The sequence below is a fragment of the Phragmites australis genome, chromosome 1 (genome assembly GCF_958298935.1).
Source record: "Phragmites australis chromosome 1, lpPhrAust1.1, whole genome shotgun sequence".
In the NCBI taxonomy this organism is placed as follows: Eukaryota; Viridiplantae; Streptophyta; class Magnoliopsida; order Poales; family Poaceae; genus Phragmites; species Phragmites australis.
In genome coordinates, this window is record NC_084921.1 from 5,341,035 (window position 1) to 5,361,211 (window position 20,177).

A 20,177-nucleotide genomic window follows, 5' to 3' on the forward strand; every position below is an offset into this window, starting at 1 on the left:
TAAAAAATAACTCAATCTTGTAAAATCAATAACTAATTCATCTGAGCTTCAAATCAAGTGAAACAAATTTTGTTGGTTTTCTTGTAACATGATCTACATGATAAAAGTATTTATACTCATAAAATGTTAAAAATTTTCTGTGAGAAAATGTATTTGTTAAACCAAGTTAAATACATAGTTTACTCTTTGCTAATCCAAAAATTATGAAACTAATTTTGTTAGTCTTCTTACATGATCATATATCTTTTAAAAATAAATGAACTCATGAATTAGTTATTGTAACATGGAACATTGTGTAAATGTGTTGCGACTAGATTAATTCATAATTGACCTATCACACCTCTAAAATTAATGAAACCACTTTTATTAGCTTATTTATACTATGATTTATGTAGGAAAAATAATAGTAGACATGAAAAAGTTAATTATTGTGCTGTTTCTTAACATATTCACTTTATGCTTGTGAACTTTTTAAAAATCATATAAAAATTAATAAAACTCTAAATGAAGTGAAATCAATTTTAAAGATCCTCTTAAGATATGTCCTACACAAGAAAAATATGTGTTTGCATGTTAACCTTTTCCTTAACATAAGTTTATAATTGAGCCACACGCTTTAACTTTTTTCATTTTTTTAAAAACTTCCTCGCTATAGAATATAATGTAAACAACATTATTTTTGAAAAACAAATTCACAAAAGGTCTTAAAATTGTCTCTAGTTTTTTTTTTAAATTTTTAGAATTTTTTATTTATTTTTTGAAAATTTTGAATTCAAATATGATTATCATTCGGTTTCTGAAAACATACCAGAACGGTAAGCTCCGTAACCACGAATTTTGACCGGTTACCGTGGATAACCTGCTGCCCACTCGTGTCGGCGTGTCGCTCGACCTGGTTAGTGCGCCGTGCATCGTGCACTGGGGCTTTACACTTGTACTGGACCTGGACGGCTTGCAGCAAGGTACTCCATCCGGTTACTTAACGTTTTACTTAGTAATTAAGATCTGATCAAATTTTTAGAATTTTAATCGTCAATGACTTTTAAAATATTTAGTTTATAAACATAAAAAGCATATGTGTAGTTTTGTGTTGAAAAATACTTTCATAATATTATATTTTTATTAAATATTTTAACTATATTCTAATAGAAAACAATGATCAATAACATCCAAATAGCATATAACGGGTGATAGCGGATTGATGTTGGGTAGCGGATTGCAAATAGCGAGTTATTGCAGATGCGAAGTTCCAATAGTGGAATTTAAAAAAATACTCACAATTTTAAATATAGATCATGATACTTGACTTACCAACATGATAAAATAGCAACTAAAAAACAAATAAGTGGCAAATCAATACGAACATATAACAATAAGTTTCTCTCATTCTATATCACAATATGACAAGAGGCACACAATAGATTAAGTTGAAGTTCAATCATCCATGAAGAGAACAAGAACCATCCTCTCATCATTCGTCATCATCGCCCGAAGCACTAACCTCACTATTCTCACTGTCACTTGAACCATCTGCATAGGGATTGAAGGTCTGGAGCAGTTGGGCTAACGAGGAGGCCGCTGGACACAGGTAGGCAGGGCGCTGGATGGTGGCGCAGGCGTGCGGCTGCACGGGCAGCACAGCACTCGGTGCTGATGGGCAACGGCCGGGGAGTTCCTGGAGGGCTGTAGGTCTGCAGTCGTTCTACCACGACAGCAGCCAATAGCTCAAAACCTCAGACGGTGGCGTGAGCGGCATTGTGGAGGGCTGGATTGGAGGTCTGGAGCATGGGCGTGTGGCGGCGGCTCCTCACGATTGATGCTTAGGGAGTCATTCGAGTGCTAGGTTTTGCACAAGTTAACGGGTCGTAGACTGCATAAGTTAATGACGCGTTATTGTGGCCTGACAAGCTCAATTGCGGCCCGCTTCCTCGACGTGGTAGCGATAGGGGTCTGCTACCGCAATAACGGGTGCAATAGCGGTTGCTACAAACGCTATTTATTAGCTTGCTTGCAGCCCTGGAGGTGATGGCCAATCTAAGGTTGGAGGCAACAACCCATTTGAGACGGCTTTTTTCCCCCACTAAGGAGCTTCTTTAGGAGCTGGGTCTCGAGAAGCTGCTGTCTAGAGAGTCCGTTGACTGAATAAGTGGATCATGTGGCAATCCTGATTTTCTTTCGAAAGATTGTTTGTTCGGAGTATGTAATGACTAGTATGCCCATGAATCAAATGATAATTTTTTTGATTGTTGAATAAGCATAGATGTCATTATTCTCATTATTTTTGACATTTTGGGTGGAAAATTTCAAATATTAGTAATTTCATGTAAGGTACCTTTTCATGTAAATTTTTTACAAGCTTCACACACATTTTTGCAGTGATATTTTACACACATTTTTGTCACTGCTTACACAATATTTATACAAGTGAAACTTTATATGAGTCTGAATAGAGTTATTGGTAACATAAAAAATGAACAGTCAATACTAGTTTATGGTCTGCACATCAACACCTGAAGGAGAAATACTATTGTGCATCTCCGAAATTGTCTGATCAAGTGCATCTCTGAACTTGTAACTAAATCTCCTCTATCCTCTTCAAGTCACTGCCAAATCGAAGAGGAATTGAACAAATCAATTAGGAACTAAACAAAATCAAACAATGCTATTAACTTCTTCCACACATATTTCAATGAAAGCCTTATTCGCAAATGCATCCCACTTTGCAATGGTCTTTGGAGCCTTTTCCCATGTGAATTACATCTAGGAAATGCACCATGCATCGGTTCATGAGTACCAATTTCATTCATTCCATCAGTTATCATGCATCAGTTCATGAGTATCAATTTTAACAAGTGTGCTGCACCCATAGTTATCAATTTCATTCTTCCATCAGTTCAATAAAAAACAATACTCATGCATCAATTCAGTTGCATCGGTTCAACAATTAATCCCTCATTTCATACCAAAAAAAGATAGGGAAAAAAAGGATCAATTCATCCATTCATCAGTAGATGGCGAAGTGGGCATTGCTGTTGGTTACCTTCGGAATCTGTACGGTGCGGCGGAGGGAACCGGCGTCGGGCCTACATTTTGGATTTGGAGGGGGCGACGTCAGGCAAGTTGAGGCGGCGTCTAGCTTGGGTCGCGCGTCGTCCGTGCTGGCGGCGTTAGGCAGCGGCGTCGTTGGGCGACGGCGTCCAGGCGCGGGGTCGGGTGCTGGGGTCCTGCAGTCCGGAGGAGGCAAAATGGGGGCATAGGGGAGGCTAGCGAGGGAGGCACAGCCCAGGCCGACGGCGGTGGCTCCAGCCAGTGGCGGACTCAGGATTTGAACAAAGAGTGTGCTAATTTATAAGTGTCAAAATTTTCATCACCTTTCAATTTAAAGATGTGCTACTAAAAATACAATGCTATTGACACAAATACATATAGATATGAAAATAGACAAAGGACATGAAAAAATTGCATCGTACCTAGATAAATATCAATTAACGAAGGTAAAAGCCACCAACCATTGTGACATGATTACACGCTACATTGTGGCAACCTGCATATGCAAAATACCATGTATAAATAATAATTGCATGACAATTGACAAAAATATAAATGGTAAATTCAAAAATACAAAACATACCACTATGTTCTAATAATATGTTTGGGTAATTGGGTATGCGATTCTTGTATGCTTGAAAACGCTTCAATATGGCGCTCAGTACTCAGATTATATTAGAACTAGACGTTTAGTCTCTCTCTCTCTCTCTCTCTCTCTCTCTCTCTCTCTCTCTCTCTCTCTCTTTCTCTCTCTCTCTCTCTCATTCTCTCTCTCTCTCTCTCTCTCTCTCTCTCTCTATCTATCTATATATATATATATATATATATATATCGTCTCCTCTCGTGGCCGGGGTTTATGATCGAATGCATTATTGTTGGAGAGAGTACGTACCCCAGCAGTAGTGGTATACATGAGGGGCAAATTAATAAATGTGAGCATGCAACTGGATAGGATAGACATATATATGATGATCCTGACTCTTGAAAACGATCGAAGTAGTGCCGCGAGCTTCTCTTATTCTTTGGAATAAGTAGATTTGCATCTTTTTATAATAAATTATAACCACTTTTAAATCTAAATTCTTATGAACTCTACTTTTTGGCTGTTCATCTTTTAATTAATTAATAACTAAACTTGCATGTGCAAGATATACCGATGCTACAACAGCCAGATGGTGGCACTAAAGCAATATAATGTAAGACAAAAAAACAGAAGACCAGCTGATTAAGAAACTATACCAGAGCACGCAGATGATGACAGCGCAGGCAGAAAAAACCCAACAATTAATTTCAAAAGAGGTGAGATTATTATAGCCCGGCACTAGAACCAACCTGACAAAGACAAATTGACAGATTTGATCTTCCGTAACGCACAACCAATGTAGATTATCACGAAATCACAGCAAGACAACCAATCTGTCAGATTTGCACAACCAATGCACGTCGTCACAGATCATAAAATCCCAGCAAGAAAACCAAACAAACAGAACTTTCGATGATGCATCACCACTGCAGGTCGACGACAACAAAGAAGCAATGAAGAATTTAGTCATGTACTTTTTAATATATAGACCTCATTACCGAGAAAGACTATATCCAATTCGGTTGTGTGTGAGTACCAGGCAAATAGATAGAAAGATCCAACTTTAACTCTTTTTTAAATATATGACTTCACATATACATGTGTGTACCACCTTGGACCTTTTTTTTAATATCTGACTTCCCATCACTACCGGATTTCGGTACTTTGCCGTGTGCCTAGGGCACACGGCGAAGGCTTAAAAACACTCGGCAAAGTGTTTGTCGAGTGTAACACTCGGCAAACAGCTGTCGGCGTACACAGTGCCGGCAAACAGCCGTTAGCCGAGTGTTTTCTATCGCGCACTCGGCAAACTCTTTGCCGAGAGTCGAATCCGATACTCGGCAAAAAAAAGCGACTAAACGGCAGCAGGGCCGTAACGGCCGGTTTGCCGAGTGTCTAAGTAATACACTCGGCAAACCCTTACTCTTTGCTGAGTGTTTACACTCGGCAAAGGGATATATATATATATTGATTTCGTTTCCAAAAATCGCTACAATTCAAAACAATATATATATATATATATATATATATCACTGCATTTCATACCATCACATAATAAATTCAAAATTCACTAGACAAGGCAGATACATCACATCCAGATTCAACTTTGACAAATACAACTTCACATTCATGTTTACATAGCACATTCATGTTTACATAGCTTACATAGGACATGATGGGTATCACATTTGAGCACTAGAAAAGGATCATATACAGTACATTCTAGACATTAACAACTGCTACAAGGAGATCTTCCATACATGTAAACCTGAAAAGAAAGGAAACCCAACTGAGTAAAAATTGTTGAAACATGTGTACAACTTCAAGCAACGAAACCTGTATAAAATAGCATAAGAAAAATGCAGTAAACTACAGATTGATAAGGAGACATAATTTCCTATTGTTCAGTGCCCAAGTTTTGAAAAAAGAACTTGGATTACCTTTGCCAGAAATGTTTGGGCTTTTTTGTGATGCCCTTTCCACGTGATTGCAACCAACTTTTCTGATTGTGTAAAAACAAAGGAACAGACAGCAGAATGAAAAGTCAGGTTACCACAAGCTTATAGTTAATTAACATCAGAAAACTTATTGCAATGCAATCTGATTGTGTAGAAACAAAGGAACAGCCAACAACATATATATGTTTGGGAACGGAGAAAAATGGAAGTCAACAACCATAATTACATTGACACCATGCATCTGCAGAAATTGATATTGCATCTAGAAGAAACAGAACCATAATTACAGGATTTAACAGAATTATGTAATCAATCAGAATCAGATTAAGCAAGATTATCAGTATTTGAACTGCATGGTATTATCCTAATTTCCTTAGATGCCACACATTGCAGTCATCAGCTTGCAATATTTAATGAACTTAGTCAAGACAATAGGATTCGGAAAGAATAGTACTTGTCGCAATGGTCAGTTGCTCCCTTCCAGCCATGGTTGCATCGGCGGCCAACTCCTCAAATTCTCTATCCATTTCAGCGATTCCTTGAGGCAGACGGGGACTCATATTCCCTACAAAACAGACAAGGAATCAAATGTGGAGCCTATGCCTAAAGACATAACCGGATAAAAAAAACACACAAAGGGAGCTTGCAATATATTTTCCTCAAATAATCTAAGAGTTGCAATTCTTCTATCTTCGTCAGTTATACTAGAGCTTGCAATATATTTTCCTGCAACAAAGGGTGGGATTGAGAGTTGAGACTTTGAGTAACTCTAAATCTCTACTTATACTATGAACATGATATAAAATTAGGGGCTTAGGGCCGAGTTCGGAGTACATATGATGAGCTATTGAGCTTTGATTTATCTGCTTGTTGATAACTTGATATCTTAGGGACTCTTGGGGGCTGGGGTCACGGCCTCACCTCACGCCTCATGAGCTCACGGAGTCACGGACGGTCACGGCCTCACGGGCAGGCGTTTACTGGAGAAGTGGAGAAGCGAAGCGCGGCGGCCACTCAGCGGATGGGGCTCTTGCCTCGGTGCCTCCTGGATCCAGAACCAGGCGACGGCGAGTCGGCCCCTCGCCTCCTCGGTAGATAGGGATCAGCTGAAACCGTTAGTCTGTTGTATAGGAAACGACCACATCCTGGTCTTCAGCTGATCCTAGCTTTCAGGTCTTCAGTTACAGGCGTATGGCCTGCAGTGCTTAGGCACTTGTATATGTACCGGCACGCTGTCAATAGAAAAACTCGAGCATTCTCCTCTCTTGCATGGTATCAGCTTTCTTCTTCCTGATCCAAACCCTTGCTTCCGCTGCTCCTAGCCATGGCGAGCCCCACTGGTTCTTCTTCGTCCGTGAACACCAATCCGTTCGCCATGCCCGATCCAGTCCCACCTCCAGCTTCCACAATTGTGCTGCTCAACATCCACATCCATGTTCCCGTCACCCTCAACGCGGACGACGGCAACTTCCGGCAGTGGCGATCCTTCTTTGAACTCACCTTCAAGAAGTTCGGCCTCGTCAACCACGTCGACGCCGCCGCCATGATCGATGACCCCGAGTGGCTCCAGATCGACTCCTGCATCGTCTCTTGGCTCTACTCCACCGTGTCCAAGGAGATCTGAAACGACGTTTACAAACCTCGAAGCTCGGCCTACACCGCCTGGACGGCGATCACCGGGCAGTTCCTCGACAACAGCCTCCAGCGCGCGGTGTACGCCCAGCAGGAGTTCCACAGCCTCTTCCAGGGCGACATGTCGATCAGTGAGTACTGCGGTCAACTCAAGTGCCTCGCCGACACCCTCTACGATTGCGACGCCGCCGTCTCCGATCCGGCGCTCGTCATCAACACCTTGCGCGGACTGAACAACAAGTTCAGTCAGGCTATCGCCGTTCTCTCCACCATGTCGCCGCCGCCCACCTTTCTCTACACGCGTTCATACTTGATGCAGGAGGAGAACCGCATCCGGCACTCGCTTCAGATGGAGGCGCAGACGGCGCTCCTTGTGGCCGCCAACACCCCTGCCGGGTCCAAGCCCGCCCCTCCACCCCAGGCTCCATCCCAGGCGCCATCCTCCGGCGGCGGTGATCGCCGCAAGAAGCGCAAGGCGTCTGACTCTCGCAACCGTCAGGGTGCCCCTGGCGAACAGGCGTCAGGTTCCGGCGGCCCCTCTGCACCCCCGGTCGCGGCTCCCCCACCACAGTGGGCGTCGGCGTACAATCCGTGGCAAAGGCGTCGTCCAGGCCTGGCCCCTGAACACATGGCGGCCGGGTGTCCTCGGCTCTCGACCCGGCGTCAGCCCGCCTCAGGCCATGGTGGCTCTCTCCGCTCCGCCAACCCACCCCGATGCCGACCTCTACGCCGGCAACACAGGTTCCATACCGACCGGCCTCTACTCCGCCCTCAACGGCATGTCCATCAACAACTCTAACGGTGGCGGCAGTGACTGGTTCCTTGACATGGGCGCCACGGCACACATGGCGTCAAATTATTGTATACTCAGCACTCCTCCCACCTCTACTGTTCATCGTCACATTGTTGTCGGCAATGGCCAATTCCTCCCGGCTCAGTGCACCGGCACCACTTCTATCCCCACCTCTTCTTCCCCTCTGCAACTTCGCAATGTTCTAATTGCTCCTCAGTTAGTTAAAAATCTTATTTCAGTTCGTGCTCTAACTCGTGACAATTCCGTTTCTGTTGAATTTGATCCCTGGGGCTTCTCCATCAAGGACCTTCGCACCAGGACGGCTCTGCTCTGATGTGATTCGTCGGGCGATCTCTATCCTCTTCGCCATCAACCGGGTGCGACGGCGCGTTCATCGGCTGCCTTCCTTGCCTCGCACGACAGCTCGCTCTGGCATGCGCGGCTTGGACACCCTGGCCACGCCACGCTCAAGCATCTGTCGCAGTCCATCGGGTTCTCCTGTTCTAAGTCCGGCCGCCATACATGTCATGCCTGTCGTCTAGGCAAACATGTCCGGTTGCCATTTAGCGAGTCCACTAATGTTTCCCAGTTTCCTTTTCAACTTCTGCATTGTGATGTGTGGACCTCACCTATAATGAGCAATTCAGGTTTCAAATTCTATCTTGTCGTCTTGGATGATTTCTCCCACTACGCTTGGACCTTTCCCTTGCGGCACAAATCCGACGTCCTGCCTACTCTCATATCCTTCCATGCTTTTGTGCGCACTCAATTCCAGGTTCCAATCATGTGCTTCCGAACCGACAATGGCAAAGAATTTGACAACTCGGCGTCACGCGCGTTCTTCACCACGCACGGCATTGCTCTTCGCCTCACGTGCCCATACACCTCCCAGCAGAACGGACGCGCAGAACGGGTTCTTCGCACGCTCAATGATGGCCTCCGCTCTCTTCTATTCCAGGCCTCAGTCCCCCCACCTTCTGGCCTGATGCGCTTGCGAAGTCAACCTATCTGCTCAATCGCCGGCCATGCCGGCCGCGCGCCAACGCCACACCCTTCGAACTCCTGTTCGGTGCTCCGCCGGACTACAACCACCTTCGCGTTTTCGGGTGTCTTTGCTATCCAAACGCCGCTGCAACAGCCCCACACAAATTAGCGCCGCGATCTGTCCGCTGCATCTTCCTCGGTTATCCGTTAGATCAACGGGGCTACAAGTGCTATAACCCGGTCACCAAGCGTGTGCTAATATCTCGTCACGTCTACTTCGACGAGTCGTGTTTTCCCTTTGCGCAGGACGCCACGTCGCCTCCATCTGCAGCTCGTCAGTGCCCACCGTGCATACCTGACATGATCCAGATCCCTACCGGACCGCGACAACCTCGACGTCACGCGCGGATGCTCGCCATCGACGCTCCAGCGGTGGGTACTCATTCACCTGAGGCCCCGTCACCAGCTGCTGTGGACGCCTCGACGCCACACCAACCCGACATGCCGCCCGTGACTCCGCCGCCGTCGCCACTCGCGGACCCGGGCAGCCCGACGCCGTCGGCACCAGCACTCAACCCTGCGACGTCGAGCCCTCAGCCCGTGGTGTCGCCTTCTGGGCCTTCAGGAACGTCTCCATCAGCGCCTACTCGACATCCTATGGTCACGCGTGCGCGGGCTGGGATTCACATGCCGAATCCCAAGTATGCGCATGTCGCGACGACAACTGCGCCCACATCGCCGCCTTCTTCCGTTCGTGCTGCTCTTCGCGATTCAGCATGGCTCGCGGCGATGCAAGCCGAATTCGACGCCCTGCAGGCCAACGGCACATGGACGCTTGTGCCACGACCACCTCACGTCAATGTCATCACCGGGAAGTGGCTATTCAAGAACAAGCTCAACCCCGACGGCACGCTGGAGCGACGCAAAGCACGATGGGTTGTTCGCGGGTTCTCCCAACGTCCCGGCGTCGACTTTCATCAGACATTCTCTCCGGTGGTGAAGCCAGCGACCATTCGCACGGTGCTCCATCTCGCGGCCACTCGGTGGTGGCCGGCCCATCAACTCGACGTCAAGAACGCGTTCTTGCACGGCGACCTCGCCGAACGCGTCTACTGTCATCAACCCGCAGGCTTCGTCGACTCCTCACGCCCTGATCATGTTTGCCTGCTTATCAAGTCCCTCTACGGGCTCAAGCAGGCGCCACGGGCGTGGTTCCAGCGACTCGGCAACCATCTTCGCCGCATGGGCTTCACTGCAACGGGCTCCGACAGCTCCTTGTTCGTCTATAAACGCGGCGAGCACATGGCGTACATCCTCGTCTACGTTGATGACATCATACTTACTGCATCGACATCATCTCTACTGCGCCACGTCGTCGAACAGCTACGCCAGGCTTTTGCGATCAAGGACCTCGGCGACCTCCACTTCTTCCTCGGCGTTCAGGTTCGTTGTGATGCCACTGGTTTCTTTCTCAACCAGGCACAGTATACCGAGGACATTCTGGAACGCGCGGGCATGGCCAACTGCAAGCCGGCGTCAACTCCAGTGGAGGCCAAGCCGAAGCTGTCTGCCAACGACGGCCAGCCAGCGACGGACGGCACGTTCTACAGCAGCATCACCGGCGCACTCCAATACCTCACACTCACGCGTCCGGACATCGCCTATGCTGTGAACCAGGCGTGCCTCCACATGCATGCTCCACATGATGTGCATTGGAGCCTCGTCAAGTGCATCCTCCGATACCTCCGCGGCTCCATCAACCACGGCGTGCGGATCTCGGTGACTCCATCGACTGAACTCAAGGCATACTCCGATGCTGACTGGGCTGGGTGCCCGGACACCCGACGTTCGACATCGGGGTACTGCGTCTTCCTCGGCGACTCGCTGGTATCGTGGTCCTCAAAGCGCCAATCCACGGTCTCCTGGTCTAGCGCCGAAGCTGAATACAGGGCCGTGGCGAACGCCGCCCCGGAGTGCTGCTGGCTACGGAACCTACTTCGGGAACTACATGTCCTCGTTGACAAAGCCACGGTGATCTACTGCGACAACGTCTCAGCGGTGTATCTTTCTGAAAACCCGGTGCATCATCGACGAACAAAGCATGTCGAGCTCGACATACACTTCGTGAGGGAGAAGGTGGCTCTCGGTCAGTTCAAGGTACTGCAGATCCCTACTCGTCAGCAGTTCGCCGACATAATGACGAAGGGGCTACCGACGCCATTGTTCAATGACTTCAGGGAACAGTTTGTGCATCCGGTCGACCGATGCTTTAACTGAGGGGGGGGGGTGTCAGCGACCAAGTCTTCAACTGCACGATCGGTAGATAGGGATCAGCTGAAACCGTTAGTCTGTTGTATAGGAAACGGCCACATCCTGGTCTTCAGCTGATCCTAGCTTTCAGGTCTTCAGTTACAGGCGTATGGTCTGCAGTGCTTCGGCACTTGTATATGTACCAGCACACTGTCAATAGAAAAACTCGAGCATTCTCCTCTCTTACAATCTCAAGTCCTTGAACAAATTGGGTCTTGCAGCAGCTGACTTCCCCCAAGAGCTTCCCTTGTTAATTGGCGAGCTAAGATCCTTAAGCTCGATCATTAGAGGTATCTGGGGCTGGTATAGTAGGGGCAACACCATCTTGGATTGCAAATTTAACGTCCTTGGTACAGCTCCAATTCTCGGACTGTGGCTTATCTGGAGAGGCATCTTATTCCATAGGTACTTCTCTCAAGAACCTAACTAGATTACAATTATACAATTGCAAATTTTCTGGCACACTACCTCCGCAGATATTTAACCTAACTCAACTAGAAGTCTTATATCTTCATTCAAATTAACAACATCCTTGGTACAGTGGAACTCAGCTCATCCTGGAAATTACCAAACCTATTTAGTTTAAACCTATCAAACAATAAACTCACTGTAGTAGTAGACGAGTAAGATTCTTCAGCCGTCAATCAGATGGACGCTTTGTACCCAGCAGCTTGTAACATATCCGAGTTCCCTAGTGCCTTGAGGCATATGCGTCATGTGTCAATATCTTGACCTTTCAGACAATCAAAACCATGGTGCTACACCTCAATGGGCATGTGAAACTTGGAACTACATGTCAGTTCTGAACTTATCACACAACAAATTCAACAGTATAGGATATGACTCTATTAATTCGATTGATATAGCTCTTATTGATCTCAGTTTTAACCTATTCGAAGGGCCCATACCTATACCAGGACCAGAAACCAAGATTCTTGATTGCTCAAACAACCAGTTCTCATCCATTCCCCTTAATTTTGGTTCTCATCTTAGCAGCATTTCCTATTTCAAGGCCTCTAGAAACAGCCTCTCTGGAGAAATCCCACCACCGATTTGTGATGCAAGGAGCCTGGAACTCCTTGATCTCTCGCTCCATCCCATCTTGTTTAATGGAGGACATCGATTCAGCAAGTAACTTGAAAAGAAATAGCCAACATGGAGAGTTACAACAAAATATGAAGCCAGGCTGTGCATTGCAAGCATTAGATTTTATTCGCAACCAGATCGAAGGACAACTACCAAGATCTCTAGTTGCTTGCAGAGATCTTGTCAATGATTCTTTTCCATGTTGGATGAGTATGCTTCCTAAACTTCAAGTCCTTCTCCTGAAGTCCAATATGTTTGTGGGGAAGGTGGGCCCTTCTATTTTAGGAGATGAAAACAGTTGCAAGTTCATGAATCTACGAATATTTGATTTGGCTTCAGATAATTTCTCTACCACATTACCAAATGAGTGGTTTAAAACCATGAAACCCATATGGCCAAATCTGCTAACGAGGCATTGTCGATGGAATTTCAGTCTTATTTTGCAACATATCATTTTACCACTGCAATCACAAATAAAGGGTATGAAGGTGAGTTTGAACTAAGATTTTGGGGACCCTTGTAGCCATCGATGTTTCGGATAATGCGTTCCATGGTGCCATTGCTGAGTCAATTGGGGATGTTTTCCTACTCAGTGAGCTGAACATGTCACACAATATCCTCACTGGAACGGTTCCATCTCAACTTGGTGCTCTACATCAACTCGAGTCGCTAAACCTCTCTTCGAATGATCCTTCAGGAGAGATTCTACATCGACTCGAGTCGCTACATTATTTGGAGAAGAAATCAGTAGATGTTATATTGTTCCTTTTCGCTGGACTGGGATTTGGTGCCGGATTCGCAATTGCAATCGTCCTGACATGACATGGGGAATCCGTGTTAGGAGAAGATACCAAGGCCGCATTTTTCTGCGCTGGTAGAAAGCTTTCTTCTTCATGTAGATGGCTTGCAATGCAGAAATGCCGCTAAATTAGTAAGGACCAGGGCTGGCGTGGCCCAAAGGTAACCGTGCGTTTGATCCATTCCTCACACGAGGATTGGATTTGGTTCTGCTCACTGCTTGCGGTGAGAAAGGCAGGGCAGGTAGCTAGATAATCCGACCGTGACAAGGCGCCTTTTTTCTTGAGGATGCATGGCGAGGGCCGCGACACCGACACGTCAGTTTTCGCTCACGTAAGTATATGATATAAAGGATCATATTGGTTAGGCCGGCCAGCGGCAGGTAGGTCTTTTTAGTTAATGGTACAAACTACAATATCTGAATTCATATTATATCTTACATATCTTAGACCTACAACCTATACATACACATATTAAAAAGATCAACAGAGCCTCCAGCTCTGCAAACGACGAGTATGTCACGTTTCCATTACGATTCAATGGCGTTTGAGGCTGATCTAAAGAAATCCAATAACCCGAGCTAAACCCGGACGTGAGTGCGGCAGGTAGCTTCCAGTGTCACTACGGCCTTGGAAACAGACATGTGTATATATGCCGCATGTTGCGAGGAAATAGAAATGCTCGAGCAAAAGAAGACCGTTCTAGTTCTAGTACGTGCACGCAGCGCAGTTCTTTAGTCAACAACACAGACGTCCTTAAGCAATTCCACGGGTTTTCTCCGACCATCAGTTCTAGAAAGATTATTCTGCAGCTCAGTGCAGAAACGACGGGCGCCAAACAAAACCAGAAGCACGATGAACCCTACCAATCACTCGTGTCGCACACAGCATGCTGCTGCTGCCTGCTGACTAAAAGAAGATGACCTAGTACCCTCTCTACTCCTCTACTGTCATCGAATGAAACAGCACACATTTGTTTCACGTGTCCTACTCGTGGGCCAGTTGTTTGTTTTGGGGCACAAACAATTCCCAGAGTGTCCAGCTTTCTCGTTGGCAAGAGAAATTTAGGTTTATACCATCGTGTCAATTACAATTTTAAATTTTATTATCTTTTTTTAATTATTCAGTTCGTGTTATTAGTTTCAAAACTTAATAGGCTCATACACTGGCTAATTAGAGCAAACTAGTAGCATAAATTGAATAATTTTTTCGGTCTAAACACGCAAACCAATAGCATGAACCAAATTTTTTTTACGAGTTAGTGACACAAACGTAATAATTAAAAAGCAATGGCAAAAACCGAAGCGGCAATTGAACAGTGGCATAAACCTGCAACGAGGCGCCCCTGGATTGCAGCCTGACCCTTGCGTCGTCTCGTCTCTAGCAAAAAGTCCACTCCTAGAACTCCACAAGACCCCACTTGTCAGGCACAAATTCCTCTCCAAGAAAAAACCGAACCCCAGCTGTTTCAGTAACGTCGCTGACACGTCGGGCCCATCCAAGCCCACTATAAATGGCGTCCGTCTACTGGCTCGGCTCCACCGTTCCACTAGCCTCCAAATCGTCCGACGCGGCGACGCACCGGCGAGGCAAACCAACTTGTTCGCACGAACCTTGTCTCTGCCGCCACCGCCGCCGCCGCGCGTCATGGACACCGCCATCGGCTCCGTACCGTCCGCCTCGGACGCCGCGTCGGCCCCCTCCTCCGCCGCGCTGGGGCAGGACGCCACGCTGGGGCGCCACCTGGCCCGTCGCCTGGCGGAGGTGGGGGCCCGGGACGTCTTCACGGTGCCGGGGGACTTCAACCTCACGCTGCTCGACGAGCTCGAGGCCGAGGGCTCGACCGGTGTGCGCCTCGTGGGGTGCTGCAACGAGCTCAACGCGGCCTACGCCGCCGACGGGTACGCGCGGGCGCGCGGCGGCGGGGTGGGCGCGTGCGCGGTCACCTTCACCGTCGGCGGGCTCAGCGCCATCAACGCCGTCGCCGGCGCCTTCAGCGAGAACCTGCCCGTGATTTGTATTGTCGGGGGACCCAACAGCAACGACTACGGGAGCAACAGGATCCTGCACCACACCATCGGCCTGCCCGATTTCACGCAGGAGCTCAGGTGCTTCCAGACTGTCACGTGCTATCAGGTAATTCCTATTTTTTGTTTTTAATTCTGGAAGCTAGTACGTGTTCACTGTTGGACCCACTTTTCCTCCTCTTTTCAAGTTGCGTCTGTGTACGTTGATATTTAGGTGAAACTAGTTAAGTGTTACGTAACAAAAATATAAATATTAAATATAGTAATATTAAGTATAAATTCGAGGTAAGAAGATATGAATATGTAATGGTAGCACTCTCGAATAAATACGTCAGAAGTGATACATAGTTTGATTTCAGATCGGATCCGAAAAAGAAGAATGAGATTATACACTAATTTTCTTCTTAATTAATTAATTTATTTTTGTTAGTAAAACAGGTCTCATATCCGTAGTTAGTAACAAAGCGAAAGACTAAAGGATGAGAGTGGATAGTAAAAATTAGTAAATTATTCAAATTTATGGGATTTTTATTATATGAGAGGAGAGTATGAGAAGAGATGACGTGGAAACGATTCGTGTTTTATATAGTAAAGATATTGCTTCTTTATTGTCAAAATGACCCTGATTTTTTAAGAATTTTGATGCAATCAATAGCTTCCTGCATATTTTGCTACTGTGGTAACTTAAAGAAGTTGGGTAGTTGCGGAATGTTACTTGATTTGAGGGATATTACTGCCTTATTGTTTCAGAAGTTAAGGTCAGAGTTTATATGTTGATGTCCATTAGGAATTCGCTCTAGAATTCGTCTTCTCTTTTAACATGTTGGTTTGCTACGGGGGTTGTAGTTTATGATTGATTATTGGAGTTTATGACTCTGAATTCTTAATAGTTGCTCCAATCATGGATTTTATTCGCAAACCCTTCCATGCGATACCGCTTCAGTACTAATGGAAGGCCATTCAGTACGAGGAATTTACAGTGTATCAGTTACCGTGCACCATTGCATTTCTGAGCTGACTGTTCATCTGTGTTGCGTAGAAACTGCGATGCTAGAACCAAATACTCTGCCATTTGATCTTTTCAATGAATTGGTCAAATTCTTGGATATAATCTCATGTGTTTCACGCGTTTTTCAGTTTCAAACTTCAAATGAGCTTTCTTAGACTATACTGGTAACTGTTTACTGTTATCTAGTTGTGGTTGTTATGCCATACTTAACTTTGTACTTCCGTTATTCCTGATAATGGAAGCCGGTGGTAGCCCGTTGTGGAGATTGTTTACTGTTATAGTCTTTTTTGGTATTCTGCATAAATATATGCATTAAAAACCCTTCATTTTCTCTCCGTGCCATATCTTTAATCGAAGAACAATATCATTTGCAGCCATGTCTAGTGACTTCGGGTAGAATTTTTACAATGCTTTGTCTTTTACTTGATGAACTATTATTTTTGGACTTCTAGCAATAGATGGCTAGGAGACTTGTGAGTAAACAGTTAAATAGGTACATTGAAGTGCCACAGCAGATTAAGCCATTTAGTAACCAAAACCCTTTTACCTTTGGTGAATATTCCATGATTCAAGCTATGACATTTGCTCCTGTGGGGGAAAAATAGAGGAAAAGACAGAAGATTAATATGACCATTTTGCTAAGGTATGATACCCTTTTTGTTTATATATCACAGGCAGTGGTGAACAACTTGGAAGACGCACATGAACAGATTGACACTGCCATCTCTACGGCACTTAAGGAGAGCAAGCCTGTTTACATCAGCATCAGCTGCAATCTCCCTTCGATTCCTCATCCTACCTTTAGCCGCCATCCTGTCCCTTTCTTCCTCTCCCCAAGGTATGTTGGAAACTTGGCAGGCTTTTATATGTGCGTAAGAAAGGCGAGGCGACAATCATTTTGGTATTGCTCATGTGGATAAATTGTTCAATTTGCAGACTATCGAACCAGAAGAACCTGGAGGCAGCAGTGGAAGCCGCTGTGGCGTTCTTGAACAAAGCAGTCAAGCCAGTGCTTGTTGGTGGACCAAAGATGAGGGTGGCCAAAGCATCCAAAGCCTTTGTAGAGCTGGCAGATACATGTGGCTATCCTGTCGCGGTGATGCCTTCTGCAAAGGGGCTTGTTCCAGAGCATCACCCTAGGTTTATTGGCACATATTGGGGTGCTGTGAGCACTCCGTTCTGTGCTGAAATCGTCGAGTCTGCTGATGCCTATCTATTTGCTGGTCCCATATTCAATGACTACAGCTCGGTTGGATACTCGCTACTCTTGAAGAAGGAGAAGGCCATCATTGTCCAACCAGAACGGGTGGTGATCGGACATGGCCCTGCGTTTGGGTGTGTCCTGATGAAGGACTTCCTGCATGCACTTGCAACCCGCCTGAAGAAGAACACTGCTGCATATGAGAACTATCGTCGAATTTTTGTGCCTCAGGGCGAACCACTTGCATCTGAACCTGGAGAGCCGTTGAGAGTGAACATACTCTTCAAGCATATTCAGAGAATGTTGTCTGGCAGCTCGGCTGTCATTGCAGAGACTGGGGACTCGTGGTTTAATTGCCAGAAGCTGAAGCTACCGGAAGGCTGTGGGTAAGCTCCTGTTGAAATCAAAGTTTGGGTGTTATATGTTGTAGCGATGCAATATGTACCTGTCAGTTTCTTCCAAAATCCTTGGTTTGGTGGGTGGTAATTAGTAACATCAATGGCTATTTTGGTACTGCTGATGTAGGCCTAGTGGGATGAAAAATTAAGGAATCTTGTTCTGATTTTCTGAGCGTACTACAAATTCAATATTATTAGCTGCTTTCTTGTAAAAGTATTGACTATTAGATTGTAGTTATGTCAATATTTTCATCAGTGTGTTAAGATGTTTTCTGTGCGGTGTGTTAGTAACTAGACATTATTTTCTTTCACCAGGTACGAATTTCAGATGCAATATGGATCAATTGGCTGGTCAGTGGGTGCAACTCTGGGATACGCACAGGCTGCTAAAGATAAGCGTGTCATTGCCTGCACTGGAGATGGCAGCTTTCAGGTATGAAACAATCAAAGTTTTTTATTTTTTATTTGGATTTCTAACAAAATATGCAGCGAACGAGAAATTAATTTGACTGAAATTCAGGTGGCGGCACAAGAAGTGTCGACGATGCTCCGGTGGGGACAGAACAGCATCATATTTCTCATAAACAATGGAGGGTACACCATTGAGGTGGAGATCCATGACGGTCCTTACAATGTTATCAAGAACTGGAACTACACTGGTTTGGTGGAAGCATTCCACAATGGCGAGGGCAAGTGCTACACAGCAAAGGTTGGCAACTGTATTGTGAAGTCTGGCACAAATGCCGCATTGCAATGACATTTTACATTTTGTACTTGCAGGTTCGAACTGAGGAGGAGCTGAAGGAGGCAATTGAGGCAGCTCTGGGACCTAAGAAGGACTGCTTGTGCTTCATAGAAGTCATCGTGCACAAGGATGACACTAGCAAAGAGCTTCTCGAGTGGGGCTCTAGGGTTTCCGCGGCAAATAGCCGTCCACCGAATCCTCAGTGAGTTCATCAGACCCCCTCGCTTGCACGGGGAATCGGTCATCATCCTGTTTGATGTCCATAGCTAAAAGTTCAGAGAAGGAGATGTCGTTGATCTCTGAATAAAGTATCCATGTAATCAACTGATGCTTGCATAGCTGTATTGTTGCCAACAAATCTGAAATCGATTTTTGGTGTTTTTAGTCAACTAACAATTTGTGTCGGTTTCTTTACAACTTCTGTAAAGTTTCATGGGTTAGTCCAACATGTGCATTGTTATAAATAAAGCACGATAGGATCGAATACGAGATACGATTTTTACGTGAAAAACCCTTTTGGGAAAAAACCACGGGCTCCAATCGGCGATCTTCACTATATCAGGGATATGTATAATACAGGGGATTACAATGAGCGTCTTGGCTCTCCTTGCAGCTTACAAGATATATTTATAAGGGTGGACACATACGACTCTAGTCTAATACGAACTGTTCCGGAATATGGGCCGAAGGCGTCCCTTGTCTGGCCCAACAAGAATTCGGATCACAATCCAACAAACTCTACCTTGAGACGAATTTCATCATGTAGCAAATAAAGAATCATCAATAAACTCCCTTCAATAATAAATATCACCGGCACCAAAAGTCTCTATAACTCAAACTGTAACACCAATTAAACTTGAGCATAGCTCAAATTTAGTAGCAGAAATTGGCTTTGTCATCATATCAGCAGGATTACCATGAGTGCTTATCTTGCATATTTTAATATCACCTTAAGCAATGACATCTCGAATATAATGATACCTCACATCAATGTGCTTTGTTCTTTCATGAAACATTTGATCCTTTGTAAGGCAAATAGCACTCTGACTATCACAGAATATATTAATACAAGAATTATCTCCACAAAGCTCAGTGTACAAACATTTCAACCAAACAGCTTCTTTGCATGCTTCAGAAATAGCCATATATTCAGCTTCAGTAGTTGATAAAGCAACAGTAGCTTGCAAACATGCTTTCCAACTAACAGCACAACCACCAACGGTGAAAACATAACTTGTGAGAGATCTCCTCTTATCCAAATCACCAGCATAATCTGAGTCAACATAACCAACAAGTCCATCTCCAGATTTTCCAAACTGCAAACAAGCATTAGAACTACCACGCAGATATTTGAAAATCCACTGAACAGCTTTCCAATGCTCTTTGCCAGGATCAGCCATGAATCTGCTAACAACACTCAGTGCATGAGATAAATCAGGACGAGAGCAGACCATAGCATACGTAAGTGAACCAACTGCACTAGAATATGGAACTCTAGACATGCACTCAACATCATAATCTGACTCAAGACATAAAGCTGAAGATAATTTGAAATGAGTAGCTAATGGAGTACTCACTGGTTTTGCATCATGCATATTGAAACGAC

General features: G+C 45.4%; 1 protein-coding gene and 2 long non-coding RNA genes across 3 annotated transcripts; 1 reads left to right on the plus strand and 2 right to left on the minus strand.

Annotated features, from left to right (window-relative positions):
* Nucleotides 1-2,334: 2,334 nt before the first annotated feature.
* LOC133887151 (uncharacterized) lies at nucleotides 2,335-3,545 on the minus strand. The gene is made up of 3 exons (XR_009903526.1): nucleotides 3,471-3,545; nucleotides 3,041-3,341; nucleotides 2,335-2,603 (listed from the first exon to the last, which is right to left on the minus strand). It is a non-coding gene; the product is annotated as an uncharacterized LOC133887151 (long non-coding RNA).
* A 1,674-nt stretch (nucleotides 3,546-5,219) lies between these two features.
* Nucleotides 5,220-5,963, minus strand: LOC133887156 (uncharacterized). Its single transcript, XR_009903527.1, has 2 exons — nucleotides 5,572-5,963; nucleotides 5,220-5,399 (listed from the first exon to the last, which is right to left on the minus strand). It is a non-coding gene; the product is annotated as an uncharacterized LOC133887156 (long non-coding RNA).
* Nucleotides 5,964-14,752: 8,789 nt separating this feature from the next.
* Nucleotides 14,753-18,967, plus strand: LOC133886934 (pyruvate decarboxylase 1-like). The gene is made up of 6 exons (XM_062326877.1): nucleotides 14,753-15,327; nucleotides 16,902-17,065; nucleotides 17,164-17,814; nucleotides 18,142-18,259; nucleotides 18,347-18,535; nucleotides 18,607-18,967. Exons 1-6 carry the CDS (start codon nucleotides 14,839-14,841, stop codon nucleotides 18,775-18,777), a joined length of 1,782 nt encoding a protein of 593 aa, XP_062182861.1. The 5' UTR covers nucleotides 14,753-14,838; the 3' UTR covers nucleotides 18,778-18,967.
* The last annotated feature ends 1,210 nt before the right edge of the window (nucleotides 18,968-20,177 follow it).

Coding starts and splice junctions, on each gene's coding strand:
- LOC133886934 (XM_062326877.1), top strand. CDS start 14,839: ATGGACACCGCCATCGGCTCCGTACCGTCCGCCTCGGACGCCGCGTCG. Junction 15,328..16,901: donor AGACTGTCACGTGCTATCAG/GTAATTCCTATT, acceptor TATATATCACAG/GCAGTGGTGAACAACTTGGA. Junction 18,260..18,346: donor CTGGAGATGGCAGCTTTCAG/GTATGAAACAAT, acceptor ACTGAAATTCAG/GTGGCGGCACAAGAAGTGTC.